Genomic DNA, 16,869 nt, shown 5'->3' with positions numbered 1-16,869 from the left:
AGGGTGGTGGTCTTTATTAAGACATATGACATTGTTTATTTATCCCACGTATGGGAAATTTCCCTGTTCACAGTATTGCGGAATTAGACAAGAATGAAAATAAAAAAATAATTTGAAAGAATTACAAAATATAGAGGACATTAGAAATACTGAGACATTCTGTACATTGTAGAATGATAGTTAAATTCCTAAAATTGTTAATATAATATAAATACTAAGATTATAAAATGTAGAGAGTGAGGTAGTAGTTTGTGCTATTGCTATTATTGGAGGGCTGTAATACTGGTTGCCAGGTATAACTGAAATTAAATGGATTATGGCGTGATTAAAAAAATACATGCGGTGTATTACCTGCCAATGCAAGAAAATGATAAATAAGAAAGTAATAAATGTAATAAGCTGTTTAGGTGGTAGTGATCATGGGGCAGTTTCCCTAACCTACTTAATTACATCCATATTTACATTTATTAATGAATAATATAGACTTGTTTATTCGTTATTTAATTATTTATTGATTCAATATCGGAATACAACATTTAATGGTGTGACGGCACTAAAAGGTAAATCATGAAAAGGGTAGATGATACAGTGCACTGATTTCTAGGCAGGGACTGAAAGAAGATGACCAAGCCAAATGGAGAAAGAGTAAAAAGGAGTGTATCACTACAGATGTTAAGACTTTTCTTTCGTTCCATCCTATATAATATTCCGGCGGCAAGCCAGAATTCATTTGGTGGTCAGGGGGTCACAAATTGACTTTAAAATAAATAAATAAATAAATGACTCTGTGGTTGCGTCGGCCATCTTTTATGGTGTGGTCTGATGGAGCAGACCACAATAATCCGTTCTGATTATGGTAGTTATAGACAGGGGAAACAGTACCGCCTGTTGTGTTACATAAAAAATAAGAAACGCGTATTATACTTTATGAATTTAATTCAATATTGCACCGACACACCATACCAGATGGTGGCGCTAAAGCATCATTGTTATTTTGTTGCGGTCGACATTAAACAAAGAAGAAGAATTAATTGGGCACAAACTGCTTCCGCGTGGTGGCGACAGAGATGCTAATCAAGGTTTGTTGCCGTTTTTTCAACACACTCCATTTTGTCATATTTTGACGTGAGGTAATGTTAAATTGTTTTCATCAGCACACGAAAGGTTAGCTCAGCGTTGAAGATGGCCGTGTCGCACTTTCTTCAGTTGTTAGTCTTCATATGGCACAATAAATTACAAATCATCAACTCTTTGGCTCTAGACGAACTACATACTTGCTCCAACAGTATTAGTTTTAATAAAGTTTATTATCACTCATCTTACTTTAGCTTCGTGAAATGAGCTGTTCTGGTACGCTGTAGTTAAACCAGTACATTCAAGTACCTAACTTTGAAACATTTCTGTATTAGCATTTATACAGCTGTGTTTTTTGTATTTATTTATTTGTATTGTATATTTGACATATTTATAGATTCCTCTATAAAGGTTTTACACTGTAATAGATATTTTGAATTTCTCCAAGGAGTTTTTTCAAAATATAATGCCATCCACAAATAGGTATCCAATTTACAAGTTATAAAATATTATATTTATAATTTTGCATGAAACATGTAAGCACTTTTCTTTAATAATGTCAGACAAAACCCACAAACCCCTTTTATCATCTTTGTCTTTATACTACAGATATGGTTCTTACATGTGATAGGTATCCATCATGTGGACAGTGAAGGTGGTCAGCCTCGGGGTGTTGGCCCTCTCTCTCAGCCTGGAGCTGCTTTATCGTCTCCTTTGTCGTCTCAAACCCTCAAAGACCCTAAATGAAGTCCTCTTCTTCCCCTCAGAGGTGGCCTGTGTGGAGCATATTTTCAGTCCCACTTCAGCTCAGTAAGTGAATCTGTGTCAAGTAAGATTAAGCTATTTATAATTTTCTCACTAACACTACAAATAAAAAGAAATGCACAGCCCCTTGATGTTTTCAGTAAATGGATCTCATCAGTGCATTACTTTCACTCAGCAGGAATAATCTTCAGCTGGATTTCTCTGTGTAAAATCTGCACTGAAAAACTAACTTTGAGTCAGCAACCATTAAGCCATAGGCTTAATAGGTACAGCTCACACGTGACTGTGTAGGTATCACAATTTAGTTTGTAATTTGCGAAGCGGCTTCCGTGACTGAAGTCCACCTCCAGTATTGCACATGCAGTTTCCCGCTGCCCCAAGCACAATAGCCCTTTGTGTATAAATGAATGGGATAAATATAGTTAATTAATTTCCACACTGTGAGACACACAAACGAGAGATTCAATTTCCTTGTTTTTCTGCATTTTCAGATCCTGTTTCTGCTTGTTACCTCATGGTGTAGAAACATCTTTCTGCCGTCTTCTCCGCCACATCCTGTCTGCATCCTCCTCTCTGGACTTGTGTGTCTTTGCGTTTTCCAACCTGGACCTTGGTAGAGCTGTATTAGCGCTCCACAGCAGGGGCATAACCGTCCGAATCCTCACTGACAAGGACTACTCTGCTATCTCTGGCTCCCAGATAGGACTCCTCCGGAAGGCCGGTAAGGAAAACATTTCTGCTTATTTTTTAAATCACTGTGAAGTGTATGTGTTCATGCTGCGTGGCACTGTGAAGATGCATCCTTATGCCAAGACCTCTCTTTCACACGGAGTTACATGTAGCCCATGTTAAGATATTATTAGTTAAAAGTCACACCAACCTCTGTGGGATCATTATCGCTGACACTTGGGAAGGATGATGCTGGTCTTACTCTGAGTTCTCAGACTTCAGGTGTCATTGTCAGTAAGTCTCATGGTAATCCTTAATAGTGAATAGAGAGATGATAGGAGGTGTCTGAGTGAATGGATGTTGCCTCTACAAGCCCTCCTATGAGTCAGAGTACTCATGCACTGAAAGATTTTGGGTCACAGGGCTTACTCATGCTGTTTGAATATCTCCCTCAGCCCTCTTTACATTTTGATAAATTCCTGCCACTCTATATTTTAAGAAAGAATTAAGTAAGTACAAAGCTGGCAACCAGGGGACAATGTTATTAGGCAAAGTGTGTGTGTGTGTGTGTGCGCGCCTGTGTGCGTGTGTGTGTGTGCATGCGTGCGTGTGTTTGTTTACACCATACCTCTATCTCCTTCTTCCTATTGTAGCAGTTGTATTTGATTATTATCTCACAGAAACCTTTTATCCTGAAACTGGTCAGTGAGCGTGATCTCTGATTGGCTGTTCAGTTTAGAAAACCAGTGCACAAGAAGAAAAATGGAAGTGACAAAAGTAAATAAACGGCAGACAGATGGCTTTATTTTTGTTTTGTCTTCTTGCAATATGAACATTCCACTACACAAATATTGACAATGACACGTTCATCTCGAATGAATAAAAATTAGACCAACTTATCAACAAGATGCAGAAGAGGTCTGCTCTATACGATATTTTGTAACTCTCTGTAGCTTACTAATCTCTCAGCTAGTAGTAGCTCTTACAGTTTTCCAAAAAACAAAAGCTATTTAGTTTCACGCAGGAACAGGACATCTGTGCGTGGTTACCATTGGCTGTTATGTTCAGGTGCAACTTTTTGGACTTCACAGTTGGCATGCATTGTCATTAGTTAGTTGCACTAAAGCACAGGTCAAATAGTTTAGGTAGTAAATCTAATTCTAGTGTATGTCCTGGTGTCCTTTTTTTTGGTAAGTTTTGTTTTAATTTGACGCTATAGCAACATGAAATGACATCATGATTCAGTTGACTTTGACAACCGCTCTGTGTAGTGGTCCTGTTGTGACGTGAGTGTAGGACATGGAGTAGTAACATCAAAATAACCTTTTGTATGTCTGAAACATACTTGGTGAGTTGTTGTGCTATAAGTTGGCCTGACCAACCACAAGGCCCTGTGGGAATGCATTTCTTCAGTAAGTTAAAGTTTTTTTTGTTTTGTTTTTTTTTTTTTTTTAAGATTGTAAGTGAATTAATGTAATGTGATGTAGCTGACTAAACAAACAACTTTATCTCTGTGGAGAAAACGTTGCCAGTCGATAGTTTGCATTTACAGAGTCTGAATGGTATTTGCTTTAAAAAAAGTAATTACAGCAAATATTCCAACATTTACTGGTGTTACAGGTAGAGCACACTGTTGTATTAACTAATTGTGAGTAGTGAGAAGTGTGAATGTGTGAGAAGTGTAGGCAGGCCATTGATAACATGGCTCCACCCTCAGACAGTACTGCACAGGCTCCGGCTCCAAACTCACAAGATGGCATTACCAGTATCCCTGGTATTGTAGCGTCAGGTTGACCAAGGGAAGTGGAAGCACCCTGTCCATTTAAAAAAAATAATAATAATTCCAACAGTCTACCGTAAAGAAGTCTTAAAGGGAGGTCCCCTGGACTATTTATCATTTACTCTCAGTAAAGGTCAGAAAATTCACTTTTAAAAACTCATAATAGTTTTATGTTTTTTTTTTTTAAAGAGCCATGTACTTGTCTTTTAGAGAGAGGATGCAAGTCAATTCCAAGACTAATTTGGAATGTAAAAGTTGCTGTTCTTTTTGTGCACATCAAATAGTCTACCTCAGTAACGCAATTTAAAGAACTGTATGTGTGCCACATTTTATATTAGAACCATTTTTTTTTAAATTCAAATACTTGGTTTATGCAAAAAAAGTTGCAAAACTAAACAATGCACAATTCAATGCACAAACGGGCTTTGACTAATTTATTAATAGCTTTGGCTTAATAGCTTTTTTCATAGCCTAAGAAAAAACAATTAAAACAAACATACAGAAAAGCTGAGTGTCCCAAATGTTTGATGATGTTGGTGTTAATTATTGTTAATTAATCTACAGTGCAAGTGCAGAGGTTTATAAGTATTTCTTCCACATACATACAATTTCTGTTTTAAAACTCAGCATTGACCACATATAAACTCTTAGACATATAAGTTTTAAATCCTAAAATACTTTTGAAGCTAGGGCTGTCATGATCAGGAAATTTCAGTTGACAATGAATTGTCATTGAAATAATTAGAAATTATTAGTCGTTTCTTAAAATGCCTGTTTTTCAACCAAATTGATTGACTACATTTCTTTGGTTATATACTGTTCCCATATAGGAATCTCTAATTCTCCTATCAGGCATACATAATGCTACAAGACAAGAAGAGAAGTGAATATTTGTCTCTTCCGTTAGTTTCAGTACCAGTGAATTGGAAGTATTCTCACCATTATGCAAAGTGATCACGATCTGCTCAGATACCAGCTTAATGCTTCTGCCAGGCCTACCTAAACCTGAAGTGCAGGAATGGCTCCTAATGATTATTACATTCACGAAATGCACTCATATTAGCATCAAAAGAAGCGCATTGATAATTGTGCACAATTTCACTGTAAGTAGGATGGCATCACACATGGTGTAGAACATAAAGACTTTCTCCACCTTCCGCTGTCTCCCAGGGATCTGTGTGCGGTGCGACGTGGGCTCGGTGTACATGCACCACAAGTTTGCAGTGGTGGACAACCGGCTGCTCATCACCGGCTCCCTCAACTGGACACTGACAGCAGTGCAGAGCAACATGGAGAACATCCTCATCACTGAGGAGCCAGACCTAGTGCTACCCTTCATTGAGGAGTTCCAAAGGTTGTGGATGCACAATGATCCAGCCCGATACCACCGCTCAGGTGACCAGACACCTGCTGAATGAAACCCTGAAGTGGAAGGCATGCAAGTAAAATCTATTCTGTCAGCTTGGCCACAAACTGCCTGAATTGATCCTTTCTTGATATGAAGAGGATGACCATATTAACATTTAGTTTTTTGATATCTTAATCATATCAAAGCGACAGTATTAGGAAAGTTAAAAGGGGTTTTAAGATATGTTTTGTGTGAAAACCACAGCATTGTTGTGATTTATTAGACCAAGTCTACCATTAATGTAGTACTGTTCAACATAAACATGTTCTTTAAGTCATGTCACATAGATTTTTTCTATTTGTAAAGAGAATTATTCTCCTCCCATGTGTTAAATACATGGAGTTAATGTTTTGAAGTTTGAGCCTTGGGTTGAAAAAGTTGCTGTTTTGAATGATCTCCGATTTGGTGACCAGATTGTACCATTGCATAACAACCTCTTGATATAGTTGAAAATTGAGTTTTCTGCTTTTTATTAAAACCGTTCAGTTCCACTGAGCTATTTCAATCCAGTACATTTACTGTGTGCGTGGTGTTGTCTCAGTGTCTGTTTTGAGGTTCAGCTGGTCTGTTGCATCATTGCCCCCACAGGTGTACTTTTTCTCTTGCTCTAACATGACATAGTTTGTGTTGAACTCTGAGAGATGCCCACAGCAGTGTCGTAATCGGATTTTCCAACACAAACGCAGCTGATCTGGTCAGGACATGCCTGACTTGTTCACAGTCACACTAATGCAGCATTTCTCAATTCCGGTCCTCAGGACCCACTGCTCTATATGTTTTCGATGTTTCCCTCCTCCAACACACATGACTCAAATGAATGGCTCCTTATCAGACCCCTGTAGAGCTTGATGAAGAGCTGATCATTTGAATCAGGTGTGTTGGAGGAGGGAAACATTGAAAACATGCAGAGCAGTGGGTCCTGAGGACCTGAGGAGGGTTGAGAAACACTGTTCTAAATACATGTTTACATGTGTTTGCCACTTAAAGGCAAGGAACCATATATGTAACTTGATTTTCTACATGAAAATGAAAATTGCTGAGAAATTTCACAAAAGTCTTATGCCCTACAATACCACTCATTGTCAGTGAGTGGCCTATTGGGTTAATCGTGTTATTTCATCAGTTGTTGTCTTTTTTCAGCGTTGTTAATGGTAATGTCACACTTTAATTTCACACCCAGCAGAGGTTTATGTCGGAGATGCGTCGAGCAGTAGCCACGGAATACCGGAAACACTACAATGTAACCTTCAAAATAAATCTGGACCGATCGGTTTAAGTAGCATATATTCCGAGTGAGCGTGTTTTCTGTATTTTATGTTATTATAAATTGAGTATGTCTTGTATTTTGAAATATTGGTCCAAAAGTACCTAAACTCAAAACACACACAACTTAAAACATAAAAATCCAACGTTTGGACATACATTTTCATTCAATTTAAAAAAAAAAACGATCCAAATATTCGAATGGCAGTATATTATGAAGGGTCGACGACTATGAGCTTAGTACGCGTTCATATATTATTCTGAAAGTTTCTTCCGGATGTGCTTCTCTAACATTCTACTTGACGGGTTACGCTGGAGGACGTCCCAGACAGCCACATGCTCAGTGTGGAGATCCGGGAGTGGAGCACCTGAATAGGAGAGGCCGGCGTCAGGACACACCCATCAGCACGCAGGTAGACGCTGAAGACGAAGGATAAAGACTGATATATTTATATTTATTAAAAAAAAAAAGAAGAAGAAAAAAAGGTAAGTCACACTGACTCGGTTTCCAGATCCTGGGGATTGTTGAAAATGTCTTGTGTTGCAACTGAGATACCGTATGGTAGGATGGTGCAGGCAAATTGGACACAGACCGGCGAGACTTTAAACTGAGGGTTTTCTAGTTGAGGCAGATTTTTACACAACTGGATTACGTGTCCACGGTTACAAAAGTGTCTTTATAAAAAAATGGGAGCCGGACTTGTTCTAAACAGTTCACATTAACTATGAACAAGTGGTTTAGGCCGGATGTCATCATAAAGTAAATTACTTTAGTAAGACATGACTGCTTTTAGACGAGGTGACGTGTTTGATTCTGATAAAATAACTGCATACAACTCACATCAGTTTGTAGGTAGGTGATTTGTGCGCATGCGTGAACGCTGGTGTTTTGCTGAGTGTATGAATATGAGTGTGCAAAGGAAGATAGATGGTGGTGGGGATGTCAGTGGGTGAATGAATGGTCACACTCGTAATAGATGAAATGCACAGGCAGGAGGGAGAATCTATTGCTCCTAAGCCGCTGCTCAATGCCTACTGATACTATGAGTTTTTAATGTGAGTTCATGTAACAAATGGACAGAGAGAGCAGTTGGTGGCTGAAAGGAGGGAGAACCAGTAAAAGGAACAGAGCCTGGCTGTGATGCACGGCGAAGTGATGAAGGAAGAAGATGAATAATTTTTAAAACAATGCTTTCAAAATCCTCTCAGCTATTAGTGTGGATGGATTTAAGCCTTATGTTAACCAGAATTCTCAAGTAGGTCATATTTATCACTGACATTTGAACACTTAAACTCAGTCTTATTACATTTCTCTCAAAGAAATGGATCCATGGCAGCAAGGCTGGTGGTGGAGCTAAATCATTACTCACACACACAAAAAAAATGTTTCAGGTCTCAAGTGGTGTGTTCTCAACAGCACAGGTGATTTCTTCTGTTCTAGACATAGCCCTTAATGTGGTAAATACCAGCATTGTTCTTAAATGTATTTTTATTAACCAATCTAAACATATATTTCATTGTGTTTAATTTCCCTAATTTTTCCATTAACAGTGATTTAAAAATACTGGCACCTACACCAGTTAGACTGGGCAACAGACATGCATTTACTTGTCTCTCTGCTGCAGTGCAAAAAACTAAACTAAACAAAACAAAAAAAAACAACATCACTTCATTCTTTCTGTTTACATTGGTCGCATACATACTGGACAGACATTCCTGGGCTCTGCAGCTTCTTTATTGTCATTGTCAACATTCATGTGTACCATTTGCAATTTGTAAAAAAACGTATAACAAAAAATATACACCACTAAAACTAGAAATGTAAGGGTAGAAATCCATACCTATTCACACACATTTACACACATCCTTTCATAGAGACACACTACATATCCACTGCTCATTGCCATTGTACGCAATGCAGCCATTTGCACATTAGCGTGCATAGTAAATGCTGCTCACATGAATGTGTTGTTAGTGTGATTTCAGTGTATCATTCAGGTGGGTGATGACTTAGGGGTAGAAGGTGTTTCTAAATCTGGTGGTGCATGTTTTTAATAACAAGCAACGCCTTCCAGAGGCAAACAGTTCAAAGAGGTGATGGGCGGGGTGGGAAGAGCCTCTAAGGATGCACTGCTCCCTCTTCATGGAGCAGGAGGTGAAGAAATCATCCAGGGCAGACAGCTGTTGTTTTGTGATATGTTGTGCCATCTTAATTATTATCATACTAACAATTAATTAATTTATCAGTTGATATGTTTGATATATTATTTTATCCTTTAACTGACAAATTATTTTGTCCATAAATTCAAAAACTCCTTAACAAGTTGCTCTTAGGTTATGTTTAGGGTTAGGGGAGGCCTTAATTGATCAGCAACTCAAAAAACTAAAAAAAAAACATGAAAATCTCCACAAGGTGTTGACCTGGCCTCCAAATTTACTATAGGCCCCAAAGCACCCCACTAACAACACTGTGTTGCCCGACACCATGGGACACCCTGAGAAGACCCATGTCCATTCTCTGATGACTCACAATTGTTTTGGTGGCACAAGGGCGAGGGATCTAGTGAATTTGGAGCCCAGGTCAACACCTTGTGCTGTTCTTCATATTTTTGAATTGTTCCTAAACAGTTTTTGTGTGTGTGTGTGTGTCAGGCTGCATCCTGCTGGGGATGGCTGCCATTAAGGAGTGTCATTGCTGTTGGGTGGGGGCACCTGGTCTGGCCTAGGTGGGTGCTACATGTCTAAGTAACATCTACATGAATGAAGGCCAGATCCAAAAGTTTCCTAGCAGAACACTGAATTGTCACAAGGTGGTCAATGTTATTCAGTGGCCATAATGTTATCTATCAGTGTACATAAAAGTTGTCCCCAAGAGAACAAAAAAAAAGGCTCAAGCTGAAGACTAAACAGAACACTGTTTCCTCTACTGGAACTACCATTTCCAATTAGAATCACATTACTCTGTAGATTACTACTTTGTAGAATACAAAAATGACTAAATGATTCTACAGCACTGACCTACCAGCCAGAAGAGGGTGGATGTAAAGAAACAATAGCTAATAGATGAGCTCAAGAGGGATTTATTTGAACTATAAATGATGCAACAGTGTTCTACTGGAGACCCAGAATAGAAATTATAGAGCTGCAAAGGGCCACAACAGCCCCCTTTAACTACCATCATACCAAAACTAGCTGTTTGCTTTGCCTTTTTCTGGATCTGCTCATTTCATTAGAAAGTGTCATAAATATGCCTTTCTAATAACCCCTGTACTTCATTTAATAGATGGCTTTAGCCAGAGATCCCGGGGTGGCTCAGGACCAGGGAGATGCAGCCGACCAGAACTTTGACTACATGTTCAAGCTGTTGATCATTGGCAACAGCAGCGTGGGAAAGACCTCCTTCCTGTTCCGCTACGCAGATGATTCTTTCACTTCAGCATTTGTCAGCACAGTGGGCATCGACTTCAAAGTCAAAACCATCTATAGAAACGACAAAAGAGTCAAACTACAGATCTGGGTGAGATGGGAAAATACACTAATGCACTGATGTTTTTGTTGATAATTGCAGTAGGTGTTCGTGCATTCAACAGAGCTTCTCTCGTTCTAGCGTGCACTAAGAATAATTTTCAAAGTAAAGATTTTGAAGAAGAAATTAGAGACTTTCAAAATTAATTTTTCTTTCATGCATTCTGCAGTCTCCTTGATTTTTTTCTTTTCTTACCCCATTCCCTGCTTTACCCCTGTTTCACCTGTATAACCAGCGAAAAAGGAGAAGTAGTTCTGTCATTTGGAAGCACAATGATAGCCCGCACACTGTTGTAGCTCTGCCTTCAAACCGCTTCATAGAAGTCGCAGTTTGTGGCTCTTTATTTCAATACAAACCAAAACTTTGAGAATCAGTCAGTGTGAAATATAAGTAACCATGTTTTCTTCCTGCTTTGAAACAGTTTATCATCACGTGCCTGTAGTCTATTATGTTTTCTGAAGCAAGTAGAAAGACTGATAATTGTCAGGTGACAAGGCAGGCATTGCAATAGCAAAGCAGTGCTGTGTTAACAAAAAAAAAAAAAAGAAAAAAAATTAACCAAACCAGAATCGATGTGGATGCTTCTCAGTCAGCTTCTGTGTTGTCAGGAAAGTTGGGAAATAAACTACTACTTCTGTTCTGCATTTGCACCCATGTCAGAAACCTTATATTCTGATTAATGTCAGTGTGATGTTTTTAGTTGGTGCTATTAGTGAAGGCTGATTGTTTTTCACTGGGAACATTAGCTTGTTAGCTCTGCATTGTTATTGTTGGATCACAAATCTGCAAACAAACACTTACGGGAGTGGCTCTAATGGTGAAGGTACTTGGTGGTGCTTTCACTGAAAATTGGCTGAACTGAAACACTGAAAAAATGACATTTAGGACTTTACCTACAGGGACACTTGCCAATGCTGATGTAAACAAATCTCCAAATAGTTTTGTGTAGAAAGCTAAGGCAGCTTTTTTCCATTCTCATTAACTGATTAAAATTGTAACTGTACAGAAAGAACAGACTTGACAGAGAATCAATATCAACAAAAGTGAGTATAAAATGCTGCAGTCTCTTTATTGTCAGTGCTGTAATTTACTTGGGGCAATTAAAGGCATTTACCTGTGGTTGAGAGCTTTTCAAATTCAACCCGAAGCGAGAGGCGGAATGAATAGAGCTTTTCAAAGACTTGTTACACAACAAAGACTGTTTATCGTCCCCCTATTCCCTAGTTTGCCCTCTTACATGCTGCCACCTGTCATGGATGTAAACTAATTTCCCACACTCTGGAGTTAATGACAGTTGATGTTTAACATTGTCCCCAGACGGCAGAGTTCATGAAAGATGCATGGATTTGAGCTGCCGGAGTTGAATGTGCTTACTACGCAGACTGACACCCGGGACAGATCTATTACTGAATGTTAGTGGAAGGCGAGGACTCACCCAGAGTACTTCTGTTAGATGAAAGTAATACATCTTTTTCTAAGTTAATGTATTCAGCATGCCTGCTCTGCTCTGCTCTGCTCTGCTCTGCTCTGCTCTGCTGTGCTCTGCTCTGCTCTGCGTTACAATGCTACAGCTGCATGCATTTAGAGGAAAAGGAAGGTGCCAAGTAAAATGACGTTGCTGCAATAAAGACAACCACATTAAAATCCTGAACAAGAATTACAAAACAAAAATACAACAGAGAGCTTAAGAGTGAATGAAGAGAAGGAACGGCGCCGGGATTAACGAAATAGGGAATCAGAGAAATCAAATGTTATTTTTGCTGATTAAACACTATAAATACCCTGCCATTCCAGTTACAGTGGGTCATTAGTGGTAATTGAAATGAACTGCATTTAAGTCTGTTCATTGATTTTGTTTTTCTGAAGACATTCCTGCCTTTTTAACCTCTAATATCTCAGTTGTAGTATTGACATACTGGAATAAAAAGAACTGCACTCATTTTACCAAACCCTGATGGCAACATCAACATTTGAAGGCACCTGTTTCTTCTGTTCCAACAAAGTTAATAATTCACCTTTCTATTTCTACAGAGTTCTTCTGTCAGTAAGGGTTTTAAAGCTGTCTGACTTTAATGTTAGTCTAGACTTCTGTTGTTTGTTTCAGTAGCATTTTTTGTTGTTTTATTTATGTTTAAACCTAAGTGACAGCTTAAGATTCTTATTTTCAACAAAAATTGTTGGTGTTTCAGAAAAAAAATATTTTTTAATCATTAATTCAAGAAATTTGTATGTTTTTGATTGTATGTTTCCAGGACACAGCGGGGCAGGAGCGCTACCGCACCATTACCACCGCTTACTACAGAGGAGCCATGGGATTTCTGCTAATGTATGATATCACGAGTCAGGACTCATTCTGTGCTGTTCAGGACTGGTATGTAGATCTATAGATGTAGCTAATACCATACCAATGGTACCATCAATATGTGTTTAGTGCGTTCATTAAGTAAAGGCAATATATTGTTAAACAATATAATTTTCCTCTAAATAGATGGATCTTACACAAAACGCTTTTTCTATTTGTAATACAAGAAATAACATGAAGAAATCACTGAAGCTGCAACAGACATTAGCCAGTAAGAACAGAACACATTGTAACAGTCATACATCTCATTGCATCTTCTACTACAGGTTATCCTCACTAGGGTCGTGGGGGTTGCTGGAGCCTATCCCAGCTGTGATTGGGCGAGAGGCGGGGTACACCCTGGTCAGGTCGCCAGAGTTAACACAGGGCTAACACAGAGACAAACAACCATTCATACTCACACTCAGACGTAGGGGCAATTTAGAGTCACCAATCAGCCTAACAAGCATGTCTTTGGAGGTGGGAGGAAACTGGAGTAACCGCAGAAAACCCACGCAGACATAGCAAGAATATGCAAACTCCACCTAGAAATACTCAATTTACAAGTAAAAACTCTTTTTAACTTGTATAAAAGTGTTATCAGCAAACTATAATTAAAGTATGAAAATTGCAAGTAATAGCTGGGCAGAAGTCTGAATAATAACATATCATTGAAAATAAAGTTCAGGGAATTTAAAATGTTTTAATTGCCAGGGCACATACACTGCATCTTTTTAAACAGAATAATAAACACATATACATAAATAAGAATATAATATTAACAACAACAATAATCATAATAATCATAATAACGAAAACAGTATAATTTCGTTATCACTGTTGTGACGTATCATGTTGTTATTATTATTTTCATATATGGTTCCCAGAGACGATGACGAAGTCCTCTTGCTTGCCCTTAACAATGTAGATTAACCTTTCTAAAACCAATACAATCTGATAGTCTCTCTAACCACACACTCAAAGATGGAGCATAGTGTGCATATAGTGCGATAGCTCTCCTAGCAAGGAAAAGACCAAAGTCCAGAGATCTTATCCATTTTGATGATGGTACAAAGTCCAAGCACACATAGTTTTGCTTTAAAAGGGACCTGAATATTAAACATTTCAGACATACGCTTTGTAACATCCTTCCAGGTTTTTTGAATTTTCAGACATTCCCACAAACAATGGATTACAGTACCTTTCCTATCCATGCGTTTAGAACTAACAGTCTGGACAGATATATGATGTAGCTTGACTGGAATTATGTACATTAACCACTTCTACTGAAGAAGTTTAAACTTTCTATTTATTGTCTGTTTCTGTGCTTTTAAACAAGCATTGTTCTAATCTGTTCCATCAACATCTTCTTGTAGATCACTTTTCCAGGCGTTGGCTCGTTACTGTAGGCTGTTAATATGCTGTAATATCTAGATAGTTGACCTTTTCTTCCTAAATGTACGTGTTGTTTCCTCAAGTTTTGATGAAGGTGGTGTATTTATGTTTTGTTGACATGTAACTTTTAAATTGAAAGTATTTAAACTGATATTTTTTAGGAATTTGATACTTCTAACATAATTGTTCAAAAGAAAGCAAGACTCCATTTGTATAGAGATCCCTTATTTTTTTAATACCTTTTTCATACCACAATCTAAATCCTCCGTCTTTTTTTTTTTTTTTAACCAAACTGTTCATTACCCTGATGGGAGTAAACAGGGGAGGACAGGCATATGACCTGTATGTTTTTGGGAAGCATGCCAGATTGAATTTGTGTTTTTAAGGAAGGGATTTTTTGTGCTTTTTCCAGCTCTTGATATCCGTAGAGTATAGAGACAGATGTAAGGGTAAATCTGGGATGGACTCTTGTACATGTTCACACAGGCAGGGGATGTGGTTGTATAAAGATAATATGATATTGAAGTTAAGTTAATATAAATTCTATGTCTTCTGTGTTGTGAGGTTTATTTGCAGATTGTACTGCTGAGCAACTGTGAAAATGTTTTGTTGTTGCTTCCCAGGGCCACTCAAATCAAGACTTACTCATGGGACAACGCTCAGGTCGCACTTGTAGGGAATAAGCTGGATTTAGAAGAGGAAAGGCAGGTCCCAACTGAGGATGCCCAAAGAGTGGCCACAGAGCTCGGTCAGTGCACACATTTATCACATCAAGAGCACACAAACCAACATAAATGAATTTTTCTTCAAAGAATTTTTATCCTCTCTCCATTCTGTCTCTAGGCTTCCAATTCTTCGAAGCCAGCGCCAAAGACAACATCAATGTGAAGCAAGTGTTTGACAAGCTGGTGGACGTAATTTGTGAGAAGATGAATGAAAGCGTCAGTGGTGACGCTAGTCCCTCTGCCAATCACAAGACCGAAGGACCGAAGGATACACCCCGTGACAGTCAGAGTGGCTGTGCATGCTGACTGCTGAATGAAATGCAAGTTTCAAACTTAGATCCGCATTTGCACTTAATATAGATTATCTAAATTGATATCTATCATACCATGCCATCTATCACTGGGAATGTACTTTTACGCAAGTTACTGGAATACAGTCATGGATGCCTGACTCCCTTCTTTTTATTTATTTTTTAAGCACTCATTTTTTAAACACTCATTCCAATGAGACTGTTACACTGAGATGCCAAACAGCTGCACTGAGCAGGTGTACCTTTCGCATGACACTTCTACTTTATAATTTCCTATTTCTACAGTGCATGGGCTGAACAGCACCTGTTGCAGGTGAGGATGTGAATGAAAGACATCAACCAGATCAGTGTGGCATGGGGACTCATCCAGATTAACTTGTGTCATGCTTCCCCCTTGTGGGTGTTACATGAAAATACATCACTGTGACTCATTTTCCTACATATGACTCATGACCAATGTTCCCTCTAAACTGCGCGCTTGCGCAATCGCGCACTGCTTGCACATTCTCAGCGCACAAGAATATCTATGCAGCGCATAAAATAAAATTCAACATAAACGTATTAATTAATATCTAATATTAGACCTAATCTAATCTAATTAATTAGACCAATAATATTGTGTTCTGTACCATTTTGCAACGTAACTCAGTGAGTGACAGGTGTCCATTCAATGGTACGATACAGTTCACTTACGCTACGTAGCCAATCATAGCCTTGACCAGACCTGGGCATTTTACGCTTACGGCCCTTTGGGCATTCCCGTCCGGCCCGCGGTACGTCAGCCATGAGCACAGATGAACTGTTCATGCAATACGACTGTGTTGCTTTTATTTTGAGCCATTATGTGTTATTTACGTCATGACACTGTTAGTTCGTCAACAACAAAAAAAGTAAGATTGTTTGCTTGTGATGCTTCTTGCATCTATTAACCCTCAAAAGCCTGAACGGATCGCTGGCATCCGTCAAAGCGGCCGATTTTGAATTACCGTAAGTCACAGTGGTTTGCGCTATTGATAATATTCATTGTGACTGAACACTGGTTAGTTGTGCTTTTGCCTGGAAGACCTTCGTGACATCTCGAGGGTATAACTAACTTTGTTTTTACCAACAAATTCCTCCAAACAAGTCTCTCTTGCTGAGGCTCCGTGATCGTTGCTCTCCAACCTGCAGCCGACAGCAGCGGTGCGTCATCATTACCGTAATGGCAGCGTTTTTTTCTAGAAAGCGCAACTTGAATATTGTCCATCGGGGAGTTACGGTAATTCAAATATAGCAAGCTTCTCTTTGTGGGCAGACGAACATTCAGGTCTTAAAGGGTTAAACATTTATTGAGATTTATTGAGATACAGAAAATAATTCATGTAGCTATATGATCCACCGAAGTTTTCCAAAGAGGACAAAGTTTCCAACATTCCAATGCGTTATATCCAAAACTACAGATCGATTGTGTTTCATTTTCCTCTTCAACCTACAGCAAAACTCTATTTACAGAATATTCTTATGTTTCTGATTACCAGTAGCAGCTTATCAACTTATATAATTTACTGCTTTTTACAATGGGAGAAAATTAATATTGAGCAGAATAACGTTCAAGTTATCGTTTGGTTTGCCC

At 38.6% G+C, this 16,869-nt stretch overlaps 2 protein-coding genes across 6 annotated transcripts; both read left to right on the top strand.

The window, feature by feature from the left end:
- Window positions 1-852: 852 nt before the first annotated feature.
- On the top strand, window positions 853-6,205 carry pld6 (phospholipase D family, member 6). 3 transcript variants are annotated; one of them, XM_047578994.1, is made up of 4 exons: window positions 853-1,079; window positions 1,684-1,884; window positions 2,331-2,560; window positions 5,459-6,205. In XM_047578994.1, the coding sequence occupies exons 2-4, from the start codon at window positions 1,715-1,717 to the stop codon at window positions 5,704-5,706; spliced, it is 648 nt and encodes a 215-aa protein (XP_047434950.1). In that variant the 5' UTR covers window positions 853-1,079; window positions 1,684-1,714; the 3' UTR covers window positions 5,707-6,205. The 3 variants fall into 3 exon arrangements, with proteins under 3 accessions (XP_047434950.1, XP_047434949.1, XP_047434951.1); XM_047578993.1 differs by having other exon boundaries at window positions 1,017-1,079; window positions 1,706-1,884; XM_047578995.1 differs by having other exon boundaries at window positions 1,070-1,130.
- Window positions 6,206-7,265: 1,060 nt separating this feature from the next.
- Window positions 7,266-15,397, top strand: LOC125004226 (ras-related protein Rab-3D-like). 3 transcript variants are annotated; one of them, XM_047578671.1, is made up of 6 exons: window positions 7,288-7,445; window positions 9,612-9,685; window positions 10,243-10,476; window positions 12,738-12,856; window positions 14,845-14,969; window positions 15,065-15,397. In XM_047578671.1, the coding sequence occupies exons 3-6, from the start codon at window positions 10,243-10,245 to the stop codon at window positions 15,250-15,252; spliced, it is 666 nt and encodes a 221-aa protein (XP_047434627.1). In that variant the 5' UTR covers window positions 7,288-7,445; window positions 9,612-9,685; the 3' UTR covers window positions 15,253-15,397. The 3 variants fall into 3 exon arrangements, with proteins under 3 accessions (XP_047434628.1, XP_047434626.1, XP_047434627.1); XM_047578672.1 differs by lacking the exon at window positions 9,612-9,685 and having other exon boundaries at window positions 7,266-7,372; XM_047578670.1 differs by lacking the exon at window positions 9,612-9,685 and having other exon boundaries at window positions 7,286-7,445.
- The last annotated feature ends 1,472 nt before the right edge of the window (window positions 15,398-16,869 follow it).

The sequence above is a fragment of the Mugil cephalus genome, chromosome 2 (genome assembly GCF_022458985.1).
Source record: "Mugil cephalus isolate CIBA_MC_2020 chromosome 2, CIBA_Mcephalus_1.1, whole genome shotgun sequence".
Lineage (NCBI taxonomy): Eukaryota > Metazoa > Chordata > Actinopteri > Mugiliformes > Mugilidae > Mugil > Mugil cephalus.
This window is presented reverse-complemented; position numbering and strand designations above follow the sequence as displayed.